General features: G+C 41.7%; 1 protein-coding gene across 8 annotated transcripts in view; it reads left to right on the top strand.

Moving 5' to 3' along the window:
* SCML4 (Scm polycomb group protein like 4) overlaps positions 1–26,322 on the top strand; it is a 111,743-nt gene that overhangs the window by 37,443 nt on the left and 47,978 nt on the right. For all 8 annotated transcript variants that reach the window (XM_070796003.1, XM_070796001.1, XM_070795998.1 and 5 more), the window contains 3 exons: positions 5,991–6,205; positions 22,626–22,755; positions 25,700–25,900. In XM_070796003.1, the coding sequence (XP_070652104.1) occupies positions 5,991–6,205; positions 22,626–22,755; positions 25,700–25,900 (546 nt within the window). The remainder of the gene's footprint in view (positions 1–5,990; positions 6,206–22,625; positions 22,756–25,699; positions 25,901–26,322) is intronic.

The raw sequence follows: 26,322 nt of genomic DNA on the forward strand, positions 1-26,322 counted from the left end.
AGTTCTGTGCGCTTAGCTTCTTCTGCTTGGAAAAGCCAGGCTCCGATGTCACCTTTTCTGTGCTTCTCCTGTCTCCACTCTTTCCAACCCAGTTAAAAGAATGATTTCTTCCATCCCTGATGTTCGCATGTCATTTAATAGGAAATCTTTGTTATACCCTCTACTCCATGTCGGAGAAGGCAATGGCACCCCACTCCAGTACTCTTGCCTGGAAAATCCCATGGACGGAGGGGCCTGGTGGGCTGCAGTCCATGGGGTCGCTAGGAGTCAGACAGGATTGAGCGACTTCACTTTCACTTTTCACTTTCATGCATTGGAGAAGGAAATGGCAACCCACTTCAGTGTTCTTGCCTGGAGAATCCCAGGGACGGGGGAGCCTGGTGGGCTGCCATCTATGGAGTTGCACAGAGTTGGACACGACTGAAGCAGCTTAGCAGCAGCAGCTACTTCATGTATTATTGTTGCCTTCTTACTTGTCTGCTTCTCCACAGTGAATATCTGAGGAGATGTGAATGATTTATTCTCATCTGTAATCCAAGTGCCTGTGCATAGTACTCGACACTCACTGCATATTCAACAGATATTTGTTGGATAAATTAATAAATGAAAGAGTGAATGAATGAATGGATATATAACACATGCCTCAGGATTGAATTAGGTGACTCAGCGGTCCCATGGGATTGGTGTGTGCTTTGAATTTGGTAATTCCTTGTTCTTTACCTTGATGAAGCACCATTAGCCAGAATCTTGATTTATGTGTATTATATTTGCAAGGTTAACAGGGAAACTGTCATCCCCAAATTCAAAGACTGGATCTTAGTTTCTCTTGGCTTCAGCTATAATATTTCTAGCCAAGCCTTTTTTTTTCAGTGGGGGGGTGGTGGTATAAGATGAAGGAGACTTAGGAAACCAGCAGCAAATCACTTGATTTAATATGTTGCCAGGTTTTGACAACTGCTTAAGGGGTTATAACTTGGAGATTTAGAAACTTGAATGTTAAGTTGTTCTAGGGACAGAATCTTTTAATGTTTACTAAAACTCTTTGCTCCAAGATGGCTCTGATTCTGAAGTGAACAGAGGCCATCTGTATTCACTGAAGTCCTCAAGAGAAAGCAGAGAAATTCAGAGGTGTCATATACACCTTGAGATTTTGACAGTTCTCAAATGATTTATATGATTGGTGATATTAGATTATGTGTCCATGGCTCAAATGTCCTTGGACAGCATTTGAGGTCTTGGAAGGTCTTTGGAGATGAATGGAAATCTCTGGGTGGAGAGCAGTAACCCAGGAGCCAACTAGATAGAAAAGCCTGCAGGAGGTGGTGTCAAGGTGGGTAAGGGTGGTGAGCTGGTTCTCTTAGGGGCCCAGCAAAGCACCCCATCCGCCATCTGTTTATGGATAGTCTTCTTAGCTCTCAAACAACCTTCTCTGTAATGTTGGTTATAATGTCTTTTTGGCTTTTGTTACAGTTTACTTGAGATGCTAAAGCAGTGGCCAGTGAAGTTCTGTGGCTTTGGAGCCCAAAGCATTAGAAAACAAGAAAACAAAAGGCCATCGAAAGAAACAAAAATTTCCAATAGAAACTTTCAGAGAATGAGAATTAGTCACTCATTGTTTATTTTTCCCTTTAAACTGTTTTCCTACCTATGGTTTAAAGTTTACAAACAATGCAGAATGGTACAAAAAAGAAAGCAAAAACATCTTTCAGTATTCTTTTGCCCAGAGACCACTACTATCAGACTTTTTGATGATTATCTTTCCCAGACCTCTTTCTATGCCTAAGCACATGCAGATTTATTTCAATCTGTATATATAAAAAGGTTATGAATAGAATCATACTATAAATGCTACTTTATAGTCTTTATAGATGCATGTATATATATGTATGTGTGTTAATATATACACACAAGTATTCCATTTTATGAATGCAAAATAATTTACTAAACTGAGGCTGCTTTGAGAGATATTTTGATTGCTTTCAGTATTTTACTATTACTAATATAAATGATGTTTGAAGAATATCCTTAGCCTTATATTTTTGTTTTTTTCCCCAGATTATCTTCTTAGGACAAATCCTTAGGAGTAATATAGCTAGAATAGGAGCGTGCATGTATACAGTTTGTAAATGGTGGTGGTTTGGTCACTAAGTTGTGTCTGACTCTTTGTAACACCCTGGACTGTAGTCCGCCAGGCTCCTCTGTCCATAGGGTTTTCCAGGCAAGAATACTGGAGTGGGTTGCCATGTCTTCCTCCAGGGAATCTTCCCAACCCAGGGATCAAACCCGGGTCTCCTGCACTGCAGGCAGATTCTTTACCGACTGAGCTACAGCACAGCAGTAAAGTTTGTGATTTTCAAATTGCCCTCCAGAAAAGTTAGCCAATTTCTAACTCTACCAACAATAAATGGAAATGTCCTCTGCACCCTCACCAACATTTAGTATTGTCAGAGTTATTCACATTTGTCAATCTGATAAATGACAAATGTACCTCAATTTACTTTTTGGGAAATAACCAGTAAAGTTCAGAATCCTTTTTTTTTTTTTTTCTGTAATAACTGATCATTTATTTCTCTCTCTTTCTTCCTTCTTTCCACCCCTGACCCTTCCTTCTCTTGTTCTTTTCTTTCTTGCCTTCTCTAACATAGCCTGCGCTTTTCGTGAGTTTTCCGTGTCCTTTGTCCATTTTTCTATTGGAGAGTCATTTTTGTTTTAATAATTTAAAAGAGTTCTTTATATTAACCTTCTGTTGGTTCCATATGCACACATAGTATCCTCAGATTTTCATTTATTTTCAACCTTCTCCATGATTCTCCTTTTCCTGTATGAAGGCATTTGTGGTCATGTCTGTCAGTCTTTCCCTGCCCACTTCCCAAGTTTTCCATCATATTTAGAAAGTCCTTTCCAGTCCCAAGAGTATAAAAGTATTGACTTATATTGTCTCCAGCACCTCTTAATATTTCTTTTATTTTTGTATGTATTAGTCTTGGATATCTCTAGGATTTATAAATATAGTAAAATGTTATTGGTTTCTAAGTGCCCTTTGTCCACAAACCATTTATTGAGCTGTCTACATTGATATGAAATGGTTCTAAATTTCAAACAAATGAAAATATAAGTTTAATTTCTGGACTAATGTTTCTATTGATCTGATTGCTTATTTCTGTACCCAAACTACTGCCACTTTTACAGTTTTCTCCCATGGACAGAGGAGCCTGGCAGGCTACAGTCCATGGGGTAGCAAAAGAGTCAGACATGACTTAGTGACTAAACAACAACAAAAAACACATTTTAAGAAACAGAAGGGCAAGTCTGTCCTGAGACTTGTTTTGTCTTTTTTTCCCCCCAAATTAGTTTGGGTTTTTAATGTGATTGCACTTAATTTACAGAATAATTTAGGTAAAATACCAATTTGTCCAATGATAAACTTTTTCTTTATTCAAGTCTTATTTTAGGGTATAATTATAATTTCAAAAACTATTATTTTCATCAAATGAATCCTTCAACTTCTTATTAACTCTATATGAAAAATAGTGAAGGGTCTGAACTTTTATCCTCTGCAAGCAAACAAGTTAGCCCACCCTGGTGTCATAGATGTTGGCAGAAAAAAAGATGACTGCTAGGTCAGAGGTATTGCAGGTGGTATAATCCTCACATTCCAATCTGCTTCTTTTGTCCAAGTTCCATTGTGGATACTTTACATGCAATTGTCACAACTGAGGAACTCTAAGCTTAGGAAACTCTAATGAGAGCTCAAGGTGAGTTTTGTTGAGTTAACTGATGAAGAATGAGAGGACTAAGCCAGAGCGAGAGGAAAGAGCAATGTAGGCAAAGGGAACTATATGTGCAAAGTCCCTGTGATGGGAAGAAGTTTGGAGACTGTAAATAACGGGAAAAATGACCATCATACTTATTCCATTATCTTCTGGCTAATGGTGCTGAAGACAGCTAGCCTTTTTATTTTTCCCACTGTAAATGATCTGTTTGTTCTGCCTAAATGCTTATAGATTTTTTGCTTTTGAGTATTTTTTGTTTTTTTTTTTAGGAATTTTTTGCTGTTCATTCTTAAAGAAAAAATTTTAAGACACATAGAAACTCTTAATGCTTGATGACAGCCTTTTAATATATCTTTGAGTATTTTAGTTTGCTATTAGTCTTGACCTTATCCTTAAACATTTGATAAATTATGGTTGTCTATCATCCATAGTTACATTTTCCCTAAAAAATATGCATCTTTTTTGTTTGCACTGTATTCTAATATTGGTACTTAAAAAAAAAAAGTATTCATATTTGCTATTCTTACTTTTCTTTGTTCATATCTTGGTTTTGGAAAGGGAGATTTGGGGGACCTTGGACTTTTGACACCATCTTTTCCAGAATGTCTAGATTTGTTACTGAAAGGACCATTTTGTAGATGCTTTCCTCCAATTCTCTGAAATTATTCCAAGAAGTTATTTTGAGACTCCCCTATTAAATAACCTATTTAATTTTTAAAAACCTATTTAATTTTTAAAAATTTCTGTCCCATTACTTAAAATTGGATTTGACTCTGTGTTAAAATGGTCTATATTTGTAACAAGGAATTGGTGAACAGCATCTCCCTGATTGATGGATGAAATACAATACGTAATCATTCAGGTGTTTTGTGAATTGAGAGGACTGTGAGAAGACTCTCTCCAAGTATCTCCCCAACCACGGAGATACTTAGTATTCCACTAAAAATACTTCACTGTTGTTCCATTGGTGTGAAATCTGTTGATCAATTTAGTTCCCTGGAAGGTCCTTTGTACTCCTGAGATTGATGTGCTTTCTATAGAAGGACTTGGAAAGCAGCACAAATCCTGGCTTTTCCTCCCTCTAGGGAGAGGGAAGTAGGAAAAAAGAATGCAATTTAAAAGATGACTATTTTTCCTTAGGAAGTTATTGCTGGCATATTGAGAGATTTGGGGATAGTTAAGTGTAATTTTGAGTAATACGAATTCTTAGGGTAAAGTACTAATTAGTTTGTTACCCTCTCTTTAATCTTCAAAACCTATTCAACAAAAGGAGCTTTGTAGGCCTTCTGTGGCGGTCCAATGGTTAAGACTTTGCCTTCCAAAGCAGGGGGTGTGGGTTCAATCCCTGGTTGGAGCACTTATTTTAAGTATTTTTAATGCTGAGCATAGTAGTACAAGGGGGAAAGGATTTGTACATGGTGAGCAGTTACCCAGAGTCCCACCATCTTTGCTACTGGCCACTTTATCACCACATAAAATTTTGCAGAGTTGAGACAACTTTTACCTGCACTTTGTGGGATGCTTTTTCACTCAACCTCATGTTATTAAAAAGAGTATTGTTAAAGGCTTGTATTTAGCTGATTGTGTTATTCTTTAGATGTATTAACCATCCCCCGATTGCTTGTTATTGGGCTCTATTCATTTTATTTTTGAGAGTATGGAAGCTGGATCACATAAAAATGAACGTCTCCGTATGCAAATCTCTGTCTACATTTTGATTGAGGAACATAATCAACTTTAATACAATTGATTTCCTCTATTAAATTTATTTCATGGGGGGAAAAAGGTATAACTATTTGTTACCCAGCCAAAGGGATAGGAGTGAATGTGAGAAAAAACTGGTTGTGTTTATTTAATGCTATTATTATTTCAGTTCAAAGTTGAACTAACTGGGAAATTGAGGCACATAGATAAAACTGTCTCCTTGCTGATGATACTACTGGTTGTACTGGTTGCTGGGAATCTATTGTCCTCTTCACCTAGCCAGTATCTTCCATACTTCACTATAGTCCCATGGAAATTCACTATCCTTGAAATTATACCAGGAGCCCAAAAGCACTTTAAAAGCTCCAACTAATGCCTGGCTCTCTCCTATTTGGTCTTCCCCTCCCTTTGGGGTAGGTATGGCCAAAATCACCAAACCGGATCCATGTTTGCCTTGCAAACCAAACAAACACTTCTGTTTTTGTTTTGCTTTGTGTCTGGACTAATTCTTAGCACCTCTTCTGCCTGTGAGCGATTTGTCACTTCCTTCTGTAAGACTGGCACCAGCAGAAATGCAGTCTCAGAGGATCCCGGGGAGAAAGCGAGGCCGACCCCCACTTCACTCGACACCTATGAAGATGGCAGTTCATAACATTTATTCTGCTTCAGCTGGTTCTTTACCAGCAGTGAAGATCCCAAAGAAAAGAGGGCGGAAACCCGGGTACAAGGTATGGCTCCATCATCTCCTTTCTCCAAAGTGGGATTGGGCCGGGGCATGGTGCTTGGGCAGACCTCCAGTGCAAAGTGTAATGAAAGGTTGGAAGTTGGGTAAAGACAGGGTGAGAAATAAGTTTCTCTTGGTGAAGAATGTGACAGACGAAGCTTCATTGTTGCAACATGGCACACAATACATGCTGTTGCTGTCGTGTGCATTTTTACAAGTAGAGAAAGCAAATTACACCAGATGGGGAAAGTTGTGAGGCGAGCAGATTTTAGGGTCATAGCTAAACACACGTTATTAAGCTTCGCATCTCAATTAGCGTTTCAGACACTGAGCTTTCCCCTGACTGTTCTTATGAGGGCGGCTCTGGAAGCCACTTTCCAGAACTCATTTGTCATTAATTTTAGTAGAAGCAGATGATGTTCCTGAGACATTTAAATTAATAATGCGAGCAAGTTAGTGTCAAAGGATGTGAAGAATTTTCCCTAACACAGCCTCAATAAGGGGACTCATCATGAAAATGCAGGGTGTTAATTCATAGTTTCCTGCTTACAAAAGGTGCTGACGTCAAGTTTGGCTACAAGGAGGCACATGAAGCGAAATGAAAATCCTGTTACTCTTTCAAGAATTAATGATTTGGCGAGGCTTGAGGGGGTGGAGAATAAATTCTCTGATGTAACTGAAATCACATAAAACAACTCAAACCCAAGGGAGTGCTTCTCCTCCAAGATGTTTGTGAAGAGTCTGCTGGAGAAGAAAGACCACTGAGTTGTTTTCCATGAGCCTTTTGGGCATTAGAAAATGAGCTTCAGACGTTTTCCTTTGTCTATTTTTCTTGAAATAAAGGGCTTATGTTTCCATCTTGAGATCTGAATACTCAAACCAAGATGCAAATTGGCAATTAACTCTCATATATTTAGGAAAATGTATGGAAATTATTTCTGGTCAGCAGAAAGACAAAGCTTCCAGAAGGATCGGTCATGAATTCAACCTCTGTCCCTTTGGCTCTCCATAGTTCTTCCAACTGCTGGGAAATAGATGCAGTGAGGTAGGGGGAAGGTGACTCAAAGTTTTTTGGGGGGTCACTGTTTTTCGTAAAAGAAGCTTTTACTCGGCCAGCTCTTGCAGCAAAGTCTTCCATCACTGGTTCTTTTCCTAACAAAGAGAGCTTCCTTTTTCTCATGGACACACCGGTTCCAGAACTGTGTCTCTGAAGCTGGCCCAGGGCAGGTCTCTCTGCTCAGCTACGTGTACAGTTGCTGGGGTCTGGGAATGGCACCTGGAAGGCTGGAGCAGGGCAGCCCTTCTGCATGCTAGAGCCAGGGAGTGAATCTAGGAACTGAAGAAACACACAGAAAACATTTCTCTCCTATTTGCTCTTTCTCCTGCTCCCCTGGGAGCTGTGACCCAAGAATGAAAATTACCGACAGACACAGCATTTATGCGGCCAGGAAAAATGGAAATTCACTCTGTGGATTGAGCCCAACTTTGCAGTTTTCCCATCTCTTGAAAAGGGCAGTTTTCAGGGCTCCCAACGTTCAGAGACAACTCAGGGCAGGAAGAAAGTTTTGGGAACCCTTAGCTGACACACAGCAGGTGGATCTGACTCCCATGCCTCAGAAGATCTCTTTTCTGGGGATAACAGGCCACTGCTCCTCCTTTCGGAGAAGGCACTGGCACCCCACTCCAGTACTCTTGCCCATGGACGGAGGAGCCTGGTAGGAAAATCCCATGGACGGAGGAGCCTGGTAGGCTGCAGTCCGTGGGGTCGCTAAGAGTCAGGCACGACTGAGTGACTTCACTTTCACTTTTCACTTTCATGCATTGGAGAAGGAAATGGCAACCCACTCCAGTGTTCTTGCCTGGAGAATCCCAGGGACAGGGGAGCCTGGTGGGCTGCTGTCTATGGGGTCGCACAGAGTCGGACACGACTGAAGCGACTTAGCAGTAGCAGTAGCAACTCTTTCTTTAGTCCATCTCCCATATGTTTGAGGGAATTGTGGGAGTTATTTCAGGCCAGCAGCTCCCAGATAGCTCCCCAAGCCATGGGCTTCATGTTCTAGAAAAACAGCTCCAAACCAGGCACCAGTCTGCACGAAGTCCCGACCTGTTGATGGTGAGAGGAGAAAAATATCTAAAAGTCCTCACAGACTAAAGGGACATCTTTTATTCTGAAATATCTGCTTCTTGCTATTTTGTTGTTTAAAGTTTATAAAGTGCCATATGTTGCAAGGCTTTGGTAATCTTAAAAAAAATAATGTCCTTACTTGGCAAAATAAAGTTAGCAACCTGTTAAGTCTCTCCGATTTTATTTTAGCAATTTCTTAGACCCTGAAGCCCCATTTTACCATTAACAAAATGGTTTTAATTGTGGAGAAGTCAACAAGGAAACTGTACAGTTTGATTTCATTTACCAAATGGTCACTCATTTTGGCGATTTTAACTATCTGGGATACAGTTGGGCAGCCAGAGTTGTTAAAAATAAAAACTCCTGAGCAAGTGAAATAAGATATTATTTGGTCTACCCTTAAAGATCTTGTACTTTATTACTAAGAAAATGCTTCCAAATCCTCCCTCAGAGTCTATTTACCTTTGTTGTAGACACATTTCTTACAAGCTTGATTATCACAGTTTAATAGCCTTCGATTTAAAGGTAAAGATATTTGGGGAAGATAGCATACACAGCTGGATACTGAAAGTATAATTATATGATTTCATATTAATAATTTAGAATAATAATATTATCAATGTTATAAAATAATACATAATATAACTTTTATTATATCAGTACATTATCATGATATATTTGTGTTAGCAATATTATCATAAAATGACAAGTGTTGAGCCTTTGACAGGCTTTTCCCCAGGAGATTCTGAGGAGGCCTTGTTGTAGCGACTGTATCACCGGTTTGTATTCATTGAAATTTGCCACTTCCTGCCTAGTGCTGTCCCAAGCGGCTCAGTCAGCCACCTCTGTGTCCCAGCAGACATGGAAAATCTCTCAGGTCCAAGTATGAGGACAAGCCTCTCCCTTTGAGACTCAAGCACAGCTGAACACAGGCTGTGACATTTAACCCTCTCTCTGTGTCTTGAGAATAACATGAGTAAATTACAGGCAGAAAAGGAAGAGTCTAACTAGCGGTCAGATGTCAGCGCTCCAGAGTTCATGGGTCAGCCCTTCTCCCAGGGCCCATCTGGCTATATCTTTTGGCCTTGGCCTGCAGCCACTTTGCTGGGGCATGCTCACTACTGTGAGAGCATCATTTTATGGCCTTATTGCCCCCTTCTCATCCCAGTCAAAGGAAGGAAAAACCTCTTAACATCATAATTTCTCCTTAAGAGCCATGAAAACAACCTTCCTCGTTATCAAATAGAACATTTATACCTCAGTTTGAAGAATCTGCTATTGATTTAGGTTGTCAGCTCAGAGACTCCCCAAGGCCAACAGGTAGGCTTTCCTTACATTTCATGACTAAGGAGACCATCGAGGTCTTTTTAAAAAGATAAAGAGAGAGGGTCTGCTCCAGGGACAAACCCGAGCTTCCATTCTGCAAACATAGCTGATTATAATGGTTCCATATAGCAGAATTTTCAGCTTCTGTGTCTTTATAATTTAAGCAGGAGAAAAAGTGATGGGTTTTTAAGATAGCCATTTGTCCCCAATACACAATTACAGTAATCAATACTAATAGCAATAATAGTCATAAGTAACACTGAACACTTTCTACAGTTGAGTCTCTGAGCTTAAGCACTATATATATATATGTATTTCTTGTATATCCTTGATAGTTCAATAGTGAGAGGAGTCAGAAAAGTGGCAGGAATTAGGCATGAATTAACCACACCCTGCAGTCTGAGACCACATAACTGTCAGGTCAGGAGCACTCTAGACCCTCAGCAATCTCTTTGCATTATTGTTCAGAATAATATTATGTTTCCTGATTCAAAAAAGAGTAGATTACGTTGTTCTGTTTAACAAGCTGAGGAAAGTGTAACATGTACAAAGAACATCATCCCCGAAATATTAAAAACAAATTCAGCTGCTGTAACAAAGACTGAAGAACAGTGGCTTAAGGATGATAGAAAGTAATTTCTATCTCATGTTAGTGTCTGGGAAGGCCATCTGGGGCTGATTTCGTGCCTTGGTGTTGAGGACCCAGGCTTCTGTAATATTGTTGTTTTGCTATCCTAATGGGTTTCCCAAGTGGCGCTTAGAGGTAAAGAACCCACCTGCCAATGCAAGAGACGTAATAGACATGGGTTTGATTCCTGGTTCAGGAAGACCCTCTGAAGGAGTGCACAGCAACCCACTCCAGTGTTCTTGCCTGGAAAATCCCATGGACAGGGGAGCCAGGCGGGCTGCAGTCCATGGGGTCGCAGGACTGAGGTGCCCACCGCTGTGCTATCCTAAGACACAGTCTCTACTTCATGCTCTAAGATGGCTCCTCCAGGTCCCACAAGCCGACTAGTCCAGCCAGCAGAATGGGGACAGAGGTAGCGGAGGGCAAGTTGTTCCTCTTTAAGGATGAAAGCTTCAAAATTGCACACAACCCTCATGCTTGAACTCACTGGCCAGAACTCACTGAGTCACTTGGCCACACTTAGCTCCACAGGAGGTGACAAAATGTAGTGCTGAGTGACAAGGTGATGAGCTAAAATTCAGAGATCTCATTAATTAATGAAGAAAGGGGCATGGATATTTGGGAAGAACTAGCAATCTCTGCTAAGAATTTAAAGGACAGTCTTCCATTAACTGGAGAATTAACTTTATGAAGAAAGTACTTTTCTAAAGAACATGGGTAAATGCAACATTTGGTTTTGTTCCTCCTTTTTTATTGTCATCCTTTTCCCCACTGAAAAAGTGTGTGTTCTTGACACTGTAACAAGGATGTCAAATTCCCAAAAATCTCAATTAAGAGAATGCTCAAGCTGAAAGTAGAAAGGATTTTGTTTATTTCAACAAAACTCTTTAAAGCCTCTTTCTAAAATGTGTTTTCGTTATAAATGCTGAATGGGTTTCAATGCTTCTTTGATTATCCAGATCTTGTATTGCCTTGAGAGTCATAGTTATGAACACTAAATGTAGTCTAATAGTATGCAAGGGAAGAATCAACATCTAACTCTTCCTGTGCCTACTTCCTGTCCCTCACCTGCTGATGGTGCATATGATGTGCCACCTGTGGCCATGAGGGAAATGACTACATGGGCACAAGGCAGGGGGCATTCCCTTGGGCTGAACAGTGTGCAGCACCTAGGGCAGGGACCGTCTCCCCTGTGGTTTTTCTGTGACACCCCCACTCCCACCCTAGGGCTGAGCAGTGATCAGAGGTGGGGCTGAGCAGTCATCAGAGGTGAGGCTCAGCAGTGGGTCAGGGGCAGCGGTACCTGGTGAATGTTTTCTGATCAGCATTTTGAATGTAACTCAGAAATGAATGTTAGTTGGTATTTTCACTTATTTTGAGGAGTAATACAAATGTAAACAATGAAGTTGTATGTTGAAATTTCACTCATTCATCAAGGATGTGATTGACTTTGCTGAATCGGATACCAGTTGGTGAAAACAAAAAGTGTTTGTTTTCATGCTGTTCACTGTGTAATGGCTACAGAAAAGGCACACTTTAAGTTTAATTTGCATTTTAAGTATTTTCTCCATTACTCTCTTAAACCTGTGAGTTAACAAAACGGTAAATCCAGCCCTATTTGTAGCATTTGCCAGTTTCCAAGGTGTAAATATTCCCAACATGGCCACTTTCAAGGCACAAATGTAATGTTCCAGAACGTGGAGGTGGTCAAAGATACTGCAGTATCACTCCTGTAACTGTATTTCCACACAGATGCAGCAGTAAAATAATTAGAAAGTGGTGAGTTTTGATTAATACTCTGTAAGTACATGCACTTCAGTTTTTAATAATTGCTGTGTTTAAACACATATTGCAAACAACTTGCAATATTCCTGAAAATTTAACAATCATATCTTGTGAACTGACATAAGCTGCTCCATCTCACCACTGCTCTGAGCTCTGCTATGCACAGAATGCCTGTAACTGCACGTTCCATGTCCCCCCTCTTATCTGCAGGGCTGACCCCATGCCTGCTGATGCATAGAACTTAGCTGCCTCCCCCGTTTCTGAAGAAACTCAGTCACAGCAATTTACATTCCTTGAAGTGTGTGGTCTCTACTGAAGGTTGTCGGGGTCACAGGACAGAGTGGACACTCCATTAAATATTTCACATGAATGGATCTGTTTTTCTGAATTCCACTTTAGCCAGTGATGGTTATTTTTGTTTTCCTTTTTCTTCCTTCTGTCTCCTGATAACTCATGGAGTACTGGCTTCATTGTCTCCTCTCCAGATCGCCTCTGTCAGGAGGAATTTAAGTCATTCTCTTCAGTCCCACCCAGACAGAACAGTAGCATCACCACCACCACCTCCCCCCATGCCCACCCACCCTGTTGCACTTCACCAGTTTCACTACCTCTCTGGGCCCAAAGGAGAATATAAACCCAACATAGAGTTGGTGGGAGAAAGTTCCAGCATCCTCATGTTATTCCCATCCCATTTGCTCCCCTGAAAAGCACAAGAGACTAGACCATTACCCTCCCATCTCTGAGCATCCTCTTCTGTCTTCGTTATTATGCAGGCAGTATATCGTATTGGGGTAATTTTATTTTCCTTGAGAAGTTTGTGCAAAGATTGGTTAACTGGGATCTCAGATTTGACTGAGGGGTATATTGCCAAAGCAGGTCCCAAGGCCAAAGGATACTGGCCCCTCCATCCCTTGCATGTTTAATCTCTCCCAAGGGCAAGGAGAAAAAGGTGTGGGTAGACTCAGACAGGCTGACTCCTCGGAATGGAATTAGGTCATTGGCCACAAACTTCTTGTTGTTGGAGCTGATTTGCATTTCCAACAGGCAAGTTTTTCTAGACTGAAGTCTGAGGTTAAACACGGTGAGGTATTCAGTTTTCCCCAGTCCCACTTCCTGCATCGCTGCAGAACCCTGAGGGAGTTTTGTGTGAAGAAATAGAGCGAACCTAAAGGAGCAATGTGTCCCCAGGGAAAGCAATGGGCAGGGACGTGGACAAAGCTATCCTCCAAAGGAGTCAGAGAGGAAAACATGATTAAAAAGTGAAGGTAGGGAAAACATGATTAAAAAAAATAGAACCCAGTATATTAGTTTCCTAGGGCTCCTGTAACAAAATACAACAAACTGAGTGACTTAAAAAATACAAAATTTTATGAAAATTTTATTTATTTTTAATTGAAATATAGTTGATTTACAATGTTGTGTTAGTTTCAGGTATACAGCAAACTGAATCAGTGATATATATATATGTATTCTTTCATATATAAGAAAATATTTATTCTATATTATATAATATAGTTATAATGTTATATAATAGTATATATTATAATTGTATATATATCATTATATAATTGTATGTATATAATATTATATATAACAACATTATATTATAATGTTGCTGTTGTGCTTAGTCACTCAGTCATGCCCAACTCTTTGTGACCCTTTTGGACTGTAACCCACCAGGCTACTCTGTCCATGGGATTTTTCAGGCAGCAATACTGGAGTCGGTTGCCATTTCCTCCTCCAGAAGGCTCAGCAGGTAAAGAATATGCCTGCAGTGCAGGAGACAAAGGAAACACTGGTTCAATCCCTGGGTAGAATATACGTATATATTGTCTTTCTCTGTCTGACTTACTTCACTTAAGACGATAATCTCTAGATCCATCCATGTTGCTGCAAAAGGCATTATTTTAATCTGAATACTATTCCATTGGGTATATATGCCACATCTTCTTTATTCATTTGTTGATGGAACAGTAGAAACTTATTGACTCACTGTTCTGCAGGCTGGAAATCAGATCAGGGTCGGCCAGGTTGGTTCTTTCTGAGGGCTGGTAGGGAGGACCTTTTGTAGGTCTCTCTCCTGGCTTCTGGGGGCCTCAGATGTTCTTTGGCTTGTGGATTGTCTTCCCTCTGTGCATGTTTGTCTCTGCGTCTGAATTTCCGCCTTTTATAAGGACACAGTCATACTAAATTAGCGCCCAATCTAATGAGCTCATCTTAACTTGATCATCTGCAAAGACCCTATTTCCCAATAAGATCACATTCATAGGTGCTGGGGGTTAGGACTCTAACATCTTTTGTGGGGAGACACATTTTAATCCATAGCATTCAGTGTAATAATCTTTATCTTTAAACTAGGCATTTAGTCTATTTATATTTAAAGTAATTCTTGAAAAATTTGGGTTTAAATCGATATTTTGTGTATTCTATTCATCCTACTCATTCTGTGTTCCTTTTACCTGTCTTCCTGCCTTCTTTTTTTAAACATATAATTCTTTCTTTTCTACTCCTTGAAGTTTAAGCACTGTTTTCTAGTATATTACTGATTGCTCTAGAAATTACAGCATGCTTACATAGTAGAGTTTTCTAAAGTTAATCTTACATTTGCTTCTTCCCAGATAATACAAGGACCTTAGATCACTTTTAACTCGATTTATCACCATATTTGAATATTATTGTCAACATACATCTTAATTATTTTTTGTTTTTTAGTCCCCTTAAAACAATTATTTTTGTTTTGTAGAGTCATTTTCATTTAGAATCACTTGCTTACTTACCACTCAAAAATTCTTCATTCCTTTTTACATATCATACATCCTACCTGAAATCACTTTCCATTTGCCTGTAGTACATCTTTTAGAAGTCTTCTTTATAGATCCTCTAGTGAGGAATTCTCTTAGCTTTTGTTATCTAAAATTACCTTTAGTTCATCTTCACTTTTGGAAAAAAAATATTTTTTTCTGCGTCTGATTGTAGATTTCTAGGTTTTTATTTCCTTGCAGCACATTGAAGATATTATTTTGTTTATCTCCTGGGGTACATTGTTGTAAAGAACTCAGCTATCCATCTGACTTACTGGAGCATTCCCTCCAATAAGGTTTTGTATTTTTAAGCTAATTTTAAGATTTTTTTTTCTTTTTCTTCAACATTCTACAATTTCATCCTGTTGTGTCTACCTATGGATTTCTTTTTTATTTAGTGTGTTTAGAATTTGTTGGACTTCATGAATCTGTGTATTAGAATTTTCATCAGCTCTGGAAAGTTCTAAGCCATTATCTTTTCAAATGTAACTTCTGTTCCATTCTTTCTGAAACTCTAACGTTAAAATGTCTATATTTGCCTTGTCTATTAACCTTTCTTCCATAGTTTTTATGCATTTATCTACTTTTTAATGAATTTCTTCTGACATATCTTCTGGCTCGTTAATTCATTCTTTAGCTATATTTGTTGTTGTTGTTTAGTCGCTAAGCCATGTCCAACTCTTTGTGATCCCATGGACTATAGCCCACCAGGCTCCACCGTCCATGGGATTTTCCAGGCAAGAACACTGGAGGTGGGGTGCCAACCATGTCCAGCTCTTTGTGACCCCGTGGACTACGGCCCACCAGGCTCCTCTGTCCACGGGGTTTCCCGGGCAAGAACACTGCAGCAGATTGTCATTTCCTTCTCCAGAGGATCTTCCCGACCCACAGGTTGAAACCATGTCTCCTGCTTGGCGGGTGGATTTTTACCCTTGAGTCACCTGGAAGCTATGTTTAGTATGCTGTTAGATCTGTTTATTTAGTTTTTAATTTTAGTTATTGTATAGAAGTTCAATTTGGTTCTTTTGTAGTTTTGCTGTTATTTTTATAGTTTTCTGTTCTCCAGAGATATTTTCAAACTTGTCTTTTATATCTTTATACAGAATATCAGAGTTGCTTTCATGATCTCAGTCTGATAATTGAAATATCTCAAGTATTTGTAGAGTTTGATTGCTGTGTTTTTATTGCCCATTCTTGCTTGGTTCCTTGCTTTCTTGTGTGTTTGAGCTGTGTTATTCATTGACTTTGAAAAATTATTTTGGAGATTTCTTTGAGACCTTTCTCCAGTGATGATTTGAGTTTGTTTTTTCAGGTAATCTGGGAGCATTGCCAGATTGGGTAATTTTTAAACTAACTTCACAGGCTAAAGTTTTCTTGGTGACCCAAATTTTGTGAATTTGGGCTGCAAACCTATGTGAGCTCTGGCTTGTGGCAATATCTTCCCAGGGATTCTGCACACCCCCGCCCCCTGTACTAAGGCAACTTTCCTGAGAGTCAGGAATGGGTGTGGTGAATGAAACAGGACAAGTTTACAGCTAGCTGGCTCACACTTACCCAGAGGTTTTAACCCTTCGGGTGAACCCTGGGATCTATGGCAATTCCAAGGCCTAGATTTCACCTGTATTTGGGCCCAATTATTCTTTATATTATATATTGTTAGCTCCTCCTATTTTTACTAATCTTACATTTTATCCATTGTAAGTAGTTGTTTTCAGTTGATCCAAATAACATAGTTTTCTATATTCCCAGAAACAAAGCTCCAAAGAAACTTAGGATGCCACATTTCTTCTAATCAACACTCAAAAATATGGCACTGACACTGGTTTTATCTCAAACTCTTTGTTTTCAAAAGTGGTCTAATGCAGGGTACATAAATAACATGATGAGTTGAAAGAGAACTTAGAAACCAACAACCCGGACTTCCCTGGAAATCCAGTGGTTAAGACTCCATGCTTCCACTGCAGGGGGCGTGAGTTCAATCTCTGGTCAGGAGAACTTAGATCCCGCATGCTGTTGGTACAGCCAAAAATAAATAAATAAATCCAACAACCCTATCCTCATTTAGGGCTTCCCTGGTGGTGCTAGTGGTAAAGAACCTGCCTGCCAGTGCAGGAGACGTAAGAGATGCAAGTTCTATCCCTGGGCTGGGAAGATATCCTGGAGAAGGGCATGGCTATCCACTCCAGAATTCTTGCCTGGAGAATCCCATGGGCAGAGGAGCCTGACAGGCTACAGTCCATAGGGTCGCAACGAGTTGGACACAACTGAAGCAACTTGGCAGGCACACACCCTCATTCGGAGGATGAAGCCCAGAGGTATTGAGTGGTTTCCTCAGAGTCCCGTGTGAACTGGGGGCAGGACCAGGATTAGAACTCCAGCGTCTCTGAGGCCTGTGTTCTCTTCACTCCCCTGCAGTTTGCTGGGCAATATGAAATCATGTCAGTTCTCAGTGTCCATTTCCCAGATGAGGAAATGTGGATGCTTAGCTTCTCTTCATGTTTTCTCCCAGAAGTACTATGTAGAACCTATCGTGTGGTATTTTGCAGGCTTACTGCTTGAGTAGTAGAGGAGGAATATTTAGAATCTTGGAGACAAGTGAGTCTTCCGCAAAGTTAACTAAATGAGCAACAAGTAAAATGCTAATGTTTTAAACTAATGTAATAGAAATATATTATCAAAACAAAGTTTGTGTGAATAAATCTAGAAGTTATCTTTGCTTTTGCATTTTATCTCTCCCATCACCCTAGTTTCAATTCCAAAATACACCTGAATCCAACCAATTCTTTGTCTTCACTACTTTTACCCTAGTTCAGCCACCTATGCCTCTTGCCTGCACCATATGACAACCTCCTCACTAGTGTTCTTTTCTCTATTTTTGTACCCCCTCATCTATTCTCTGTATAGCAGCCATACTTTACTTTATAAAATAAAATCTAGGATGTGTCTTTCTCTGCTTAAAATGCTGTAATTGTTTCCATTCCTCTTAGAGACTGTATTTATTTACTCAGGCTGCTATAACAAAGTACCACAAAGAGTGTGGCTTGAAACAGGAGTTCTGGAGGCTAGAAGTCCAAAATTAAGATATTGGCAGGGACATGCTCTCTCTGAAGGTTCGAGTGGTTCTGAAGGTTCTTGACTCTTCTGAGCTTCTGGTGGTTGCCTGCAATCCTTGGTGTTCCTTGACTGTAGACCTATCACTCCAATCTCTGCCTCCATTGCCATATGGCATTCTACCTGTGTGTATGTGTTCAGATTTCCCTCATCTTATAAGGACACAAGGCACTGGTATTAAGGCCCACTCTAACCCAGTGTGGCCTCATCTTAACTTGATTACATCTGCAAAGACCCTATTTCCCAGTCAAGTCCCATTCACAGGTACTGGGGCTTAGGACTTGAACATGTCTTCTTGAGGGGGACAGGATTCAGTCTACAGCACTGACCTAGAAAGTCCTCATGATTGGGCCCTGACCACCTGGCTAACCCCATCTTACCTCCTTCTGCCTTGCTTACAATTCCAGCCACCCTGGCTTCCTTGTACTTTGAAGAAGCCAAGCTTTAGGAGGTTTACACTGACCACTCTGTCTGCTTGGAAAGTTTTTTCCCCAGGCTCCCTCTTGTTATTCAGATCTTGAAGTAGGTGTCACTTCCTTATCGGACTACCCCAGTCACCGGTTCCCTTTTATTACATCACCATATTCTACCTCTCAGAGTAGTACTTATCACAATGTGACATTTTTGTTGTGTGTTTCTTGTTTCCTCCTACTATGATATTAGCTCATCAAGAACAATGACCTTATCTCTCCCATTCACAGCTGTATCTTCAGCGCCTAGAACAGTTTCCTGTGCACAGTAGGTGCTCAATGAATATTTGTTGAGTGAATGACTACCTCATGGAATGAATTTTTTTTCCCTTTTCAGACTTAGCTTAAATGATGCAACTTGGAAAGAGCAGCTCCTGCCTAAGCAATACTTAGGGACCATTGCAAAATGTATTGGGAATATGTTTTTTAAAGGGGATCATGAGCAAGTTGTAAGGTAAGAAGGTGGGTCTTCAAAGATTGGGGAGATATGGTCCCAAGTGGGTAGGTGTAGAAAATGTAGATGGGTCCTGGGAGGAAGATGGACAATTCCCTTTCCTGCTGTGGCTACAGGAGCAGGAAACTTGGAACTCATTTGTATTTCTGGAATTTCTAATAATAAAATTATAATACCAGCAGCAATGATGATAATAAATGTTTACCGAGTTCTCACTTTGCACTAGCCCTGTACTAAATGTTTATACTTCATTCTTACCATCCTTGTGAGAAGGTATCATCCTTACAGATGAGAAAAGGCAGACTCTGAAGGCTGAGTAACAAGACTTAGCACAGCGTTAATGAGTGACTGAGCTGGGTTTTGAACCCAGATCCAAAAGCTAGTGCCCCACTGCATGTGCCCACTGCTCTCCTGAACTTAATTATTTCTGGCTGTGCCGGGTCTTCGTTGCTGTGTGTGGGCTCTCTCTAGTTTGGCGGGTGGGGGGTGGGTACTCTCTAGCTGCAGTGCATGGGCTTCTCATTGTGGTGGCTTCTCTTGCTGGAAGAGCACAAGCTCCGGAGTGCGCGGCCTTCAGTAGTTAAGTCAGTTAGTTGCCCCATGGCATGTGGAACCTTCCCAGGCCAGGGAGCCAACCCGTGTACCCAGCATTGGCAGGCGAATTCTTAACCACTGGACCACCAAGGAAGTTCCTGAACTCATTTTTAAGTTCTGCTCTGTTGTTTCATCCTCTGCTGATATGCAATGTTAGTCGCTCAGTCATGTCCACCTGTTTGCGACCCCATGGACTGTAGCTCTTCAGACTCCTCTGTCCACGTAATTCTCCAGGTAAGAATACAGAGTGGGTTGCCATCTCCTTCTCCAGGGGATCTTCCCGACCCAGGGATTGAAGCTGGGTTTCCTGCATTGTGGGCAGATTCTTTACTATCTGAGTCATCAAGGAAGCCTCTACACATATGTATACTCCCCAGATCACACTGCATATCCTTCATTTACCCACCTCTTGTTGTCAATCTAACAAATACTGTTTAGTTAGTACATCTGTTTCTGCCACACTTGCATATTTCTAGAAAAATACTTGAATTTTACATTCTGACCCCTTCTCCTTTAGCATGCCCTGGCCACACATCTCAGTTTGTAAGCGAATCCCTTCCCAGCTGTTGTCAGTGATTTTCTATAGCAAGTGTCTTAGAGAAGGTCTTCCGCTGAAGACAGCAGGAACAAGAAACACTCCAGGCCCTTACTTTGGATCTGTGAATGGAAAAGAAAGATGAGCCACTCCCAAATTCCCCAGCCCCTTTGGTGGAGGCTCCAGCTGGCAGGGGCCACCTCTACCCTTCTGCTTCATCCCTTCACTATACTTCAACACAGCAAAGCACAGCCACTGGCAACCAAGCCCTGGATGAGGAATCGCCACACCCATTTGATTATGGTTTTGAATTTCAGGTAAAGGTGCCAAAGCTGACAGCATCTGTATGGGGCTGTTGGCTTTGAAGGCCAAGGGTTAGCTCTTGTATGTCAGAGCAAGGCGTCCTGGGCAGCAAATCTACGCTGCCAAGAAAGAGGCCTCTTCTTCTTCCTTCCTATTTGTGTTTTTCTTTTTTTTCTATTTGTGCCAGATTCTGTTTTTAAGATTTTTAAAATAAACTATATTTTAGAATAATTTAAGTTTAGAGAAGAGTAGCAAAGATACAGAGGATTCTCATATACCAGACACCTAGTTCCCTGTATTGTTAACATCTTACATTATAGTGTTACATTTGTCACAGCTAGTGAATTAATAATAATACATTATTGTTAAATAATATCACTATTTTAATGAGATTCATTACTTCTTCCCTGTTCTGTTACAGAATTCATCCAGGATACCTCATCACACATTCAGTCATCATGTCTCCTCTGGGCTGTGAAAGTTTCTTAGACTTTTGTTGTTTCTGATGACATTGGCAGTTTTGAGGAGTATTGGTCATGTATTCTGTAAGGGCTTCCCTGCTGGCTCAGATGGTAAGGAATCTGCCTGCAGTGAGGGAGACCTGGGTTTGATCCCTGGGTCGGGAAGATCCCCTGGAGAAGAGAATGGCAACCCATCTCCAGTGTTCTGGAGAATCCCATGAACAGAGGAGCCTGACACAGGCTACAGTCCATGGGGTCCCAAAGAGTAGGACACAACTGAGTGACTAACACTTTCACTTTCATTCTATGAAATATTCTGCAATTTGGACTTGTTTGAAGTTTATCCCATGATTAGATTGGGATTATGGGTTTTTGGAAAAGAGGTCTCACAAGTAAGGTGCCATTACCATCATGTCTTATCAAGGGTGCATACTACTGACATGGTTTATCACTGTGGATGGTGATCTGGCTCCCCTAACTGAGGTGGTGTTTGACCGGCTTATCTCCTGTAAAGATACTTTTTCCCCATTTCCATACTGTCCTCTTTGGAAGGAAGTCACTATGCGTGGCCCACACTCAGGAGTGAGGAGCTATGCTCCACAATAAAATACTTAGAATTGTTATCCCTGGGAGATTTGTCTATTCTCCCCATATATTTACTTAGTCAGTCATTCATTTATGTAAGTATGGAGTCATGGATATTCACTATAGACTTTATTTTTTTTTAAACTACTTTCTTTATCTGTTGCTCGTGTTGCTCCTGGTTTGACCACTGAAACTCTTTCAGATGACTCCTTTGTCCCTGGGACCTACCCCTTTCATTGTTTGTGTATGTAGGTAGTTTTTTAATTTAGTACTTGCCTTTTTGGCACAGTAAGATGATCCAGGCTCATCTTGTATGTTTCCAGTCCTAGCCCTAGAATCAGCCATTTCTCCAAGGATACCTGGTTCCTTTGATTGAAGAATGGTATTAGAAATGAAGATAGCAGCATTTTGTTTTATATTATCCATTAAAAACCAAAACAAGCCATTAAAAAAGAAAGCAGCAATGAAAAGCAGTCTGGAGCAGGGTTGAAACACAGGTCAGCAGTGAAGAGGTGAAGTAACTGACTTACTCATATTTTTAGGGTGGAGAACTGAAATTAGAAACTTGTCTGTTGAAACATGGTACAAAGAGTGATTTGTTGGTATTGATCCATCACCTAGTCATCTCTCCCTTAATCCATAACAGCAAATTTCAGCTCCTCATTTGTGATTTCAAGTGAACAACGTTCAAGGTGGCTGCTTGTCACCACTAAAGAATGCACTCATCTGCACTCTTAGGCTCCACCGCAGGAAAAAACTCCCGAGAAGCATTTGGAAGACCAGCTCCTGCTCTCTTTGCCAGCAGGATCCAGTGCGCTCTGTGAGCAGAAAGCTCAGCAGAGTAGACAGAGCTTCAGGGCTGCTCACTGGCTGGCTGGCTGGAAAACCCTGTCTCAGGAACCTCAGGAGCACAGGGGCTCAGGCGGGGAACGGACCCCACCCTGCATCCTGCCCTCAGGAGGCTTACGGGCTTCAACTCTTCACACCTCTGTGTGTCCCACACCCACTGCCTGACACAGTCATTTCCTGGGTGGCTCCACTGTAAGGACGGGGTGCAGAGCTCAGCTCTGGTTGTGATCCAAACTTGAGTCTTGCTCATGAACTCGAATCTGAAGTTCAGCTTCCAAAGCAGCACAGTAGGAAGCATGATGGAGTAGCAGTGGTTAACTGAGCCCAGGAATGAGCTTGGGAAGGTGTAGGGAGCATCTCCAGATTTTTCACTGATTCCATGGGTTCTCTCTTGCAGCTTAAGTCTCGAGTTCTCATGACTCCTTTAGCCCTGTCTCCTCCACGGAGCACACCAGAGCCCGACCTCAGCTCCATCCCTCAGGATGCAGCCACGGTACCCAGCTTGGCAGCCTCACAGGCTCTCACAGGTAGGTCAGGTGAATGAACTCCAAGGCTGTGATGACTTGTCCACAAGCTAAAGTTCTTTTGTGAGCTAGTGAGCTACCACCGAGATGGCTCAAATGAAGGATTTAATGTGTGTTAGCTGGACAACACATAGGATGACCAAATTCTCTGAGAACATCTATTTAAATGTCTCACAGCCTGAATTATTTGCAGTTGTTTTTCAATGCATCTTGAATTCGCTGGTTGCTGTGAGTGGATGGGGACTAGAAAGAGTGGTTGTTGGCCCATCTTCTTCTCTTCAGAGACAGGTTAACTTTGTACCAATAGTGAGCCTGCTCACCTCAAAGAGTTTCTGTCCCTGTGTTTGTGCTTCCAGATCTCCTAAGGATCCTGATGTCCCCCAGTCCCACCTAGTACCAGCCAGTCCAGTCAGGGTAGACCTCTGCCCAGTCTCTCTGATGGGGTGTCCACCAGTGGACCGACAGTTCCATCCCAAGAGTAACAGCAATAGGATGGTCTCTTTCTCTCTTACACACACACACACACACACACACACAGATCCTCCTCATCACAAACCACCCCCAGCCCCATCCCATTTCAATTCCTTGGTGCCCTCCCCATACTGTTGGGTAAAAACCAGACTTTGCAGTATGGCCTACAAGGCCCTGCTCTAGTCTTTAGGGCCCACCATAGGATCATTGCATATTCTCTCTTCTCTTTCTGGAATGATCTTTCCTCTGGTCACCCTCTCTTGTATCTCAGCTCAGGTAGTGGTGGTGGTTTAGTCGCTCAGTCATGTCCAACTCTTGTGACCCCATGGACTGCAGCCCATCAGGCTCCTCTGTCCATGGAATTTTCCAAGCAAGGATATTGGAGTGGGTAGCCATTTAGTACTCCGGGGGATCTTCCCAACTCAAGGATGGAACCCAGGTCTCCCACATTGCAGGCCGATTCTTTACCATCTGAGCCACCAGAGAAGCCCCATCTCAGCTCAGGTACTTCCCTCAAAAAAGCCTTCACTGACTTTCCTGCCAGGGTTCCCAGGAAGAGCTCTTCCAGCCCCTCCCTAGTGTTTTTGCAGCCAAGGTCCCACTTCACTTTCTGTAGTTCTCTGAGTAGATCTTTCTCCCCTGCAGGGCCCTAAGCTCTCTGAAGCCGGGGATCATGTCGATTTGGTTCACCATTTTCTCTGTGGGGCCTAGCACACTACTGCCTGGCATGAAGGTCCCTTGTCAGTTCGGGGTTTTACCGAATCATCTGGGCTTAGTAGGGGAGAAGGCAACCTGGTAGAGTGAAAAGAGCACACAGGTCATGACATCAGAAAGACGTGAGTTCAAATCCCTGTCGCACCACTAATTATACTTTCTGAGCAGCCACTTCACCACTTTTTACCTCAGTTTCTTCATTACCAACAAAATAATAATATGTAGTTCTCAGGTTTATTTTGAAAATCAAACAAGGTAAAGTATATACAATGCCTGGACTATATAGTAGCTGCTCAGTAAAAACTAATTTTCTTCAACTTTATTACTGTTTAATCCTTCCAAAATTCTTATGGTTTCCTCTTAAAGTCTTTCTTCAACACTCCTCTGCACTAGTGGCCCCCAAGGTAAGATGCTCATATCTGGGCTGGGGACATAGGGAGACGTAAGAGGAGTCATTAACCTGTAGAAGAAAATATGATAGCTACTATTAGTATTTCTTTTTATATCACCCTTTAAATTTTTCTATTTTTTGGTTGCATTTTAAATGTATGCAATACATTAATATGGTTGAGAAGGTCTATAACCTATAAATAAATAAACACATTTGGGGACACATGCTTAAAAGATTTTTTTACCAGTATGATGTATTTAAAACTGCAGGGAGGATTCCCCTGGTTATCCACGGGTTAAGAATCCACCTGCCAATGCAAGGGACACATGTTCAATCCCTGGTCCAGGAAGATCCCACGTGACTCGAGGCAACTAAGCCTGTGTGCCACAACTACTGAACCCATGCTGTAGAGCCCATGCTCCGCAACAAGAGAAGCCCACAATGGGAAGCCAGTGTACTGAAACTGGAGGGTAGCCTGCATGCAGCAACAGAGACCCAGCACAACCAAAAATAAATAAAATTCTAAAAGAAAAAAAAAACAAAACTAAAACTACAGGGGCTTCTGGTTGGGCTCACCTAATACTGAGTGTTCATTATCCCTGAGATTGTTGATAGAATTCTCTTTAGAACTCATCGAATATATAGTTTTTGGAGTAATTAGCATCATGTCGATTTTTTTTTTAACTGAAGGTTAACAACAACAATGATGGCAAATGCCAAACATTATGTATAGCTTGAGAGCTTCTTGAGAGGAGGAGGGAAGGTTTTTTTTTTTTTTTAAATGGAAGATAATTGCTTTACAATGCTGTGTTGGTTTCTGCCACACAACATGAATCAGCCATACACCTGTCTCCTCCCTCTTGAACCTCTCTCCCACTTTGCACTCCATCCCAACCCTTTAGGTCATCACTGAGCATCAGGCTGAGCTCCCTGTGTTATATAGCAACTTCCCACCAGCTATCTATTTCACATATGGTAATGCATATGTTTCAGTGCTACTCTCTCAGTTTGCCCAGAGGGAAGATTTTATATGTGTATATTCCCAGCATAGAAATACATTTGTACACACGGTCCGTAACTGTCTATGCTTCAGATTTGAATACATCGGAGGGGACACACCTGTCTGTCTCTTCCCAACCAGGAGGCTGTCTTGAGAGCAAGCCCTGGTAGTTGGGCTTTTTTTGTCTCTTTTACTTGTCAAGTTGGGAAGAATTGGTGCCACTTTGGCCTTTTCAGCTTTCCCAAGGCCAGAGCCAAGGGGACATGGCTGAGGCATCCTGCCCCCGCCCCCCATCCCCAGCCCCGAATACAGGAGCCACTGCAGGCCTGATGTGCTTCGATACTGAGGGCTTTGTGGGTCTCTTTCCACAGTCTGCCTCTACATCAACAAGCAAGCCAATGCAGGGCCGTACCTGGAGAGGAGGAAGGTGCAGCAGCTCCCTGAGCACTTCGGGCCTGAGCGGCCGTCAGCAGTCCTGCAGCAGGCTGTGCAAGCGTGCATCGACTGTGCCCACCAGCAGAAGCTGGTCTTCTCCCTGGTCAAGCAGGGCTACGGTGGCGAGATGGTGTCAGGTAAGGCCCTGGAGTGGACGGTATGAGGAGGGCAATGCAGGAGACCCTGGTTCGATTCCTGGGTTGGGAAGGTCCCCTGGAAAAGGGATAGGCTACCCGCTCCAATATTCTTGGGCTTCCCTGGTATCTCAGACAGTAAAGAATCCACCTGCAATGCAGGAGACCTGGGTTTAATCCCTGGGTTGGGAAGGTCCCCTGAAGGAGGACGTGACAACCCACTTTAGTATTCTTGCCTGGAGAATCTCCATGGACAGAGGAGCCTAGTAAGCTACAGTCCATGGGATCGCAAAGAGTCAGACACGACTGAGCGACTAAGCATGGCATCCATGGGTGTCTCCAAAGAGGAAAGCAGCTGAGTCAGGCTTGGGGGACTGTGGCCAGGGTCTGTCTCCATCTGCTGGGCTCCAGGGGCCTTAAATGAG

The sequence above is a fragment of the Bos indicus genome, chromosome 9 (genome assembly GCF_029378745.1).
Source record: "Bos indicus isolate NIAB-ARS_2022 breed Sahiwal x Tharparkar chromosome 9, NIAB-ARS_B.indTharparkar_mat_pri_1.0, whole genome shotgun sequence".
NCBI classification, from domain to species: domain Eukaryota; kingdom Metazoa; phylum Chordata; class Mammalia; order Artiodactyla; family Bovidae; genus Bos; species Bos indicus.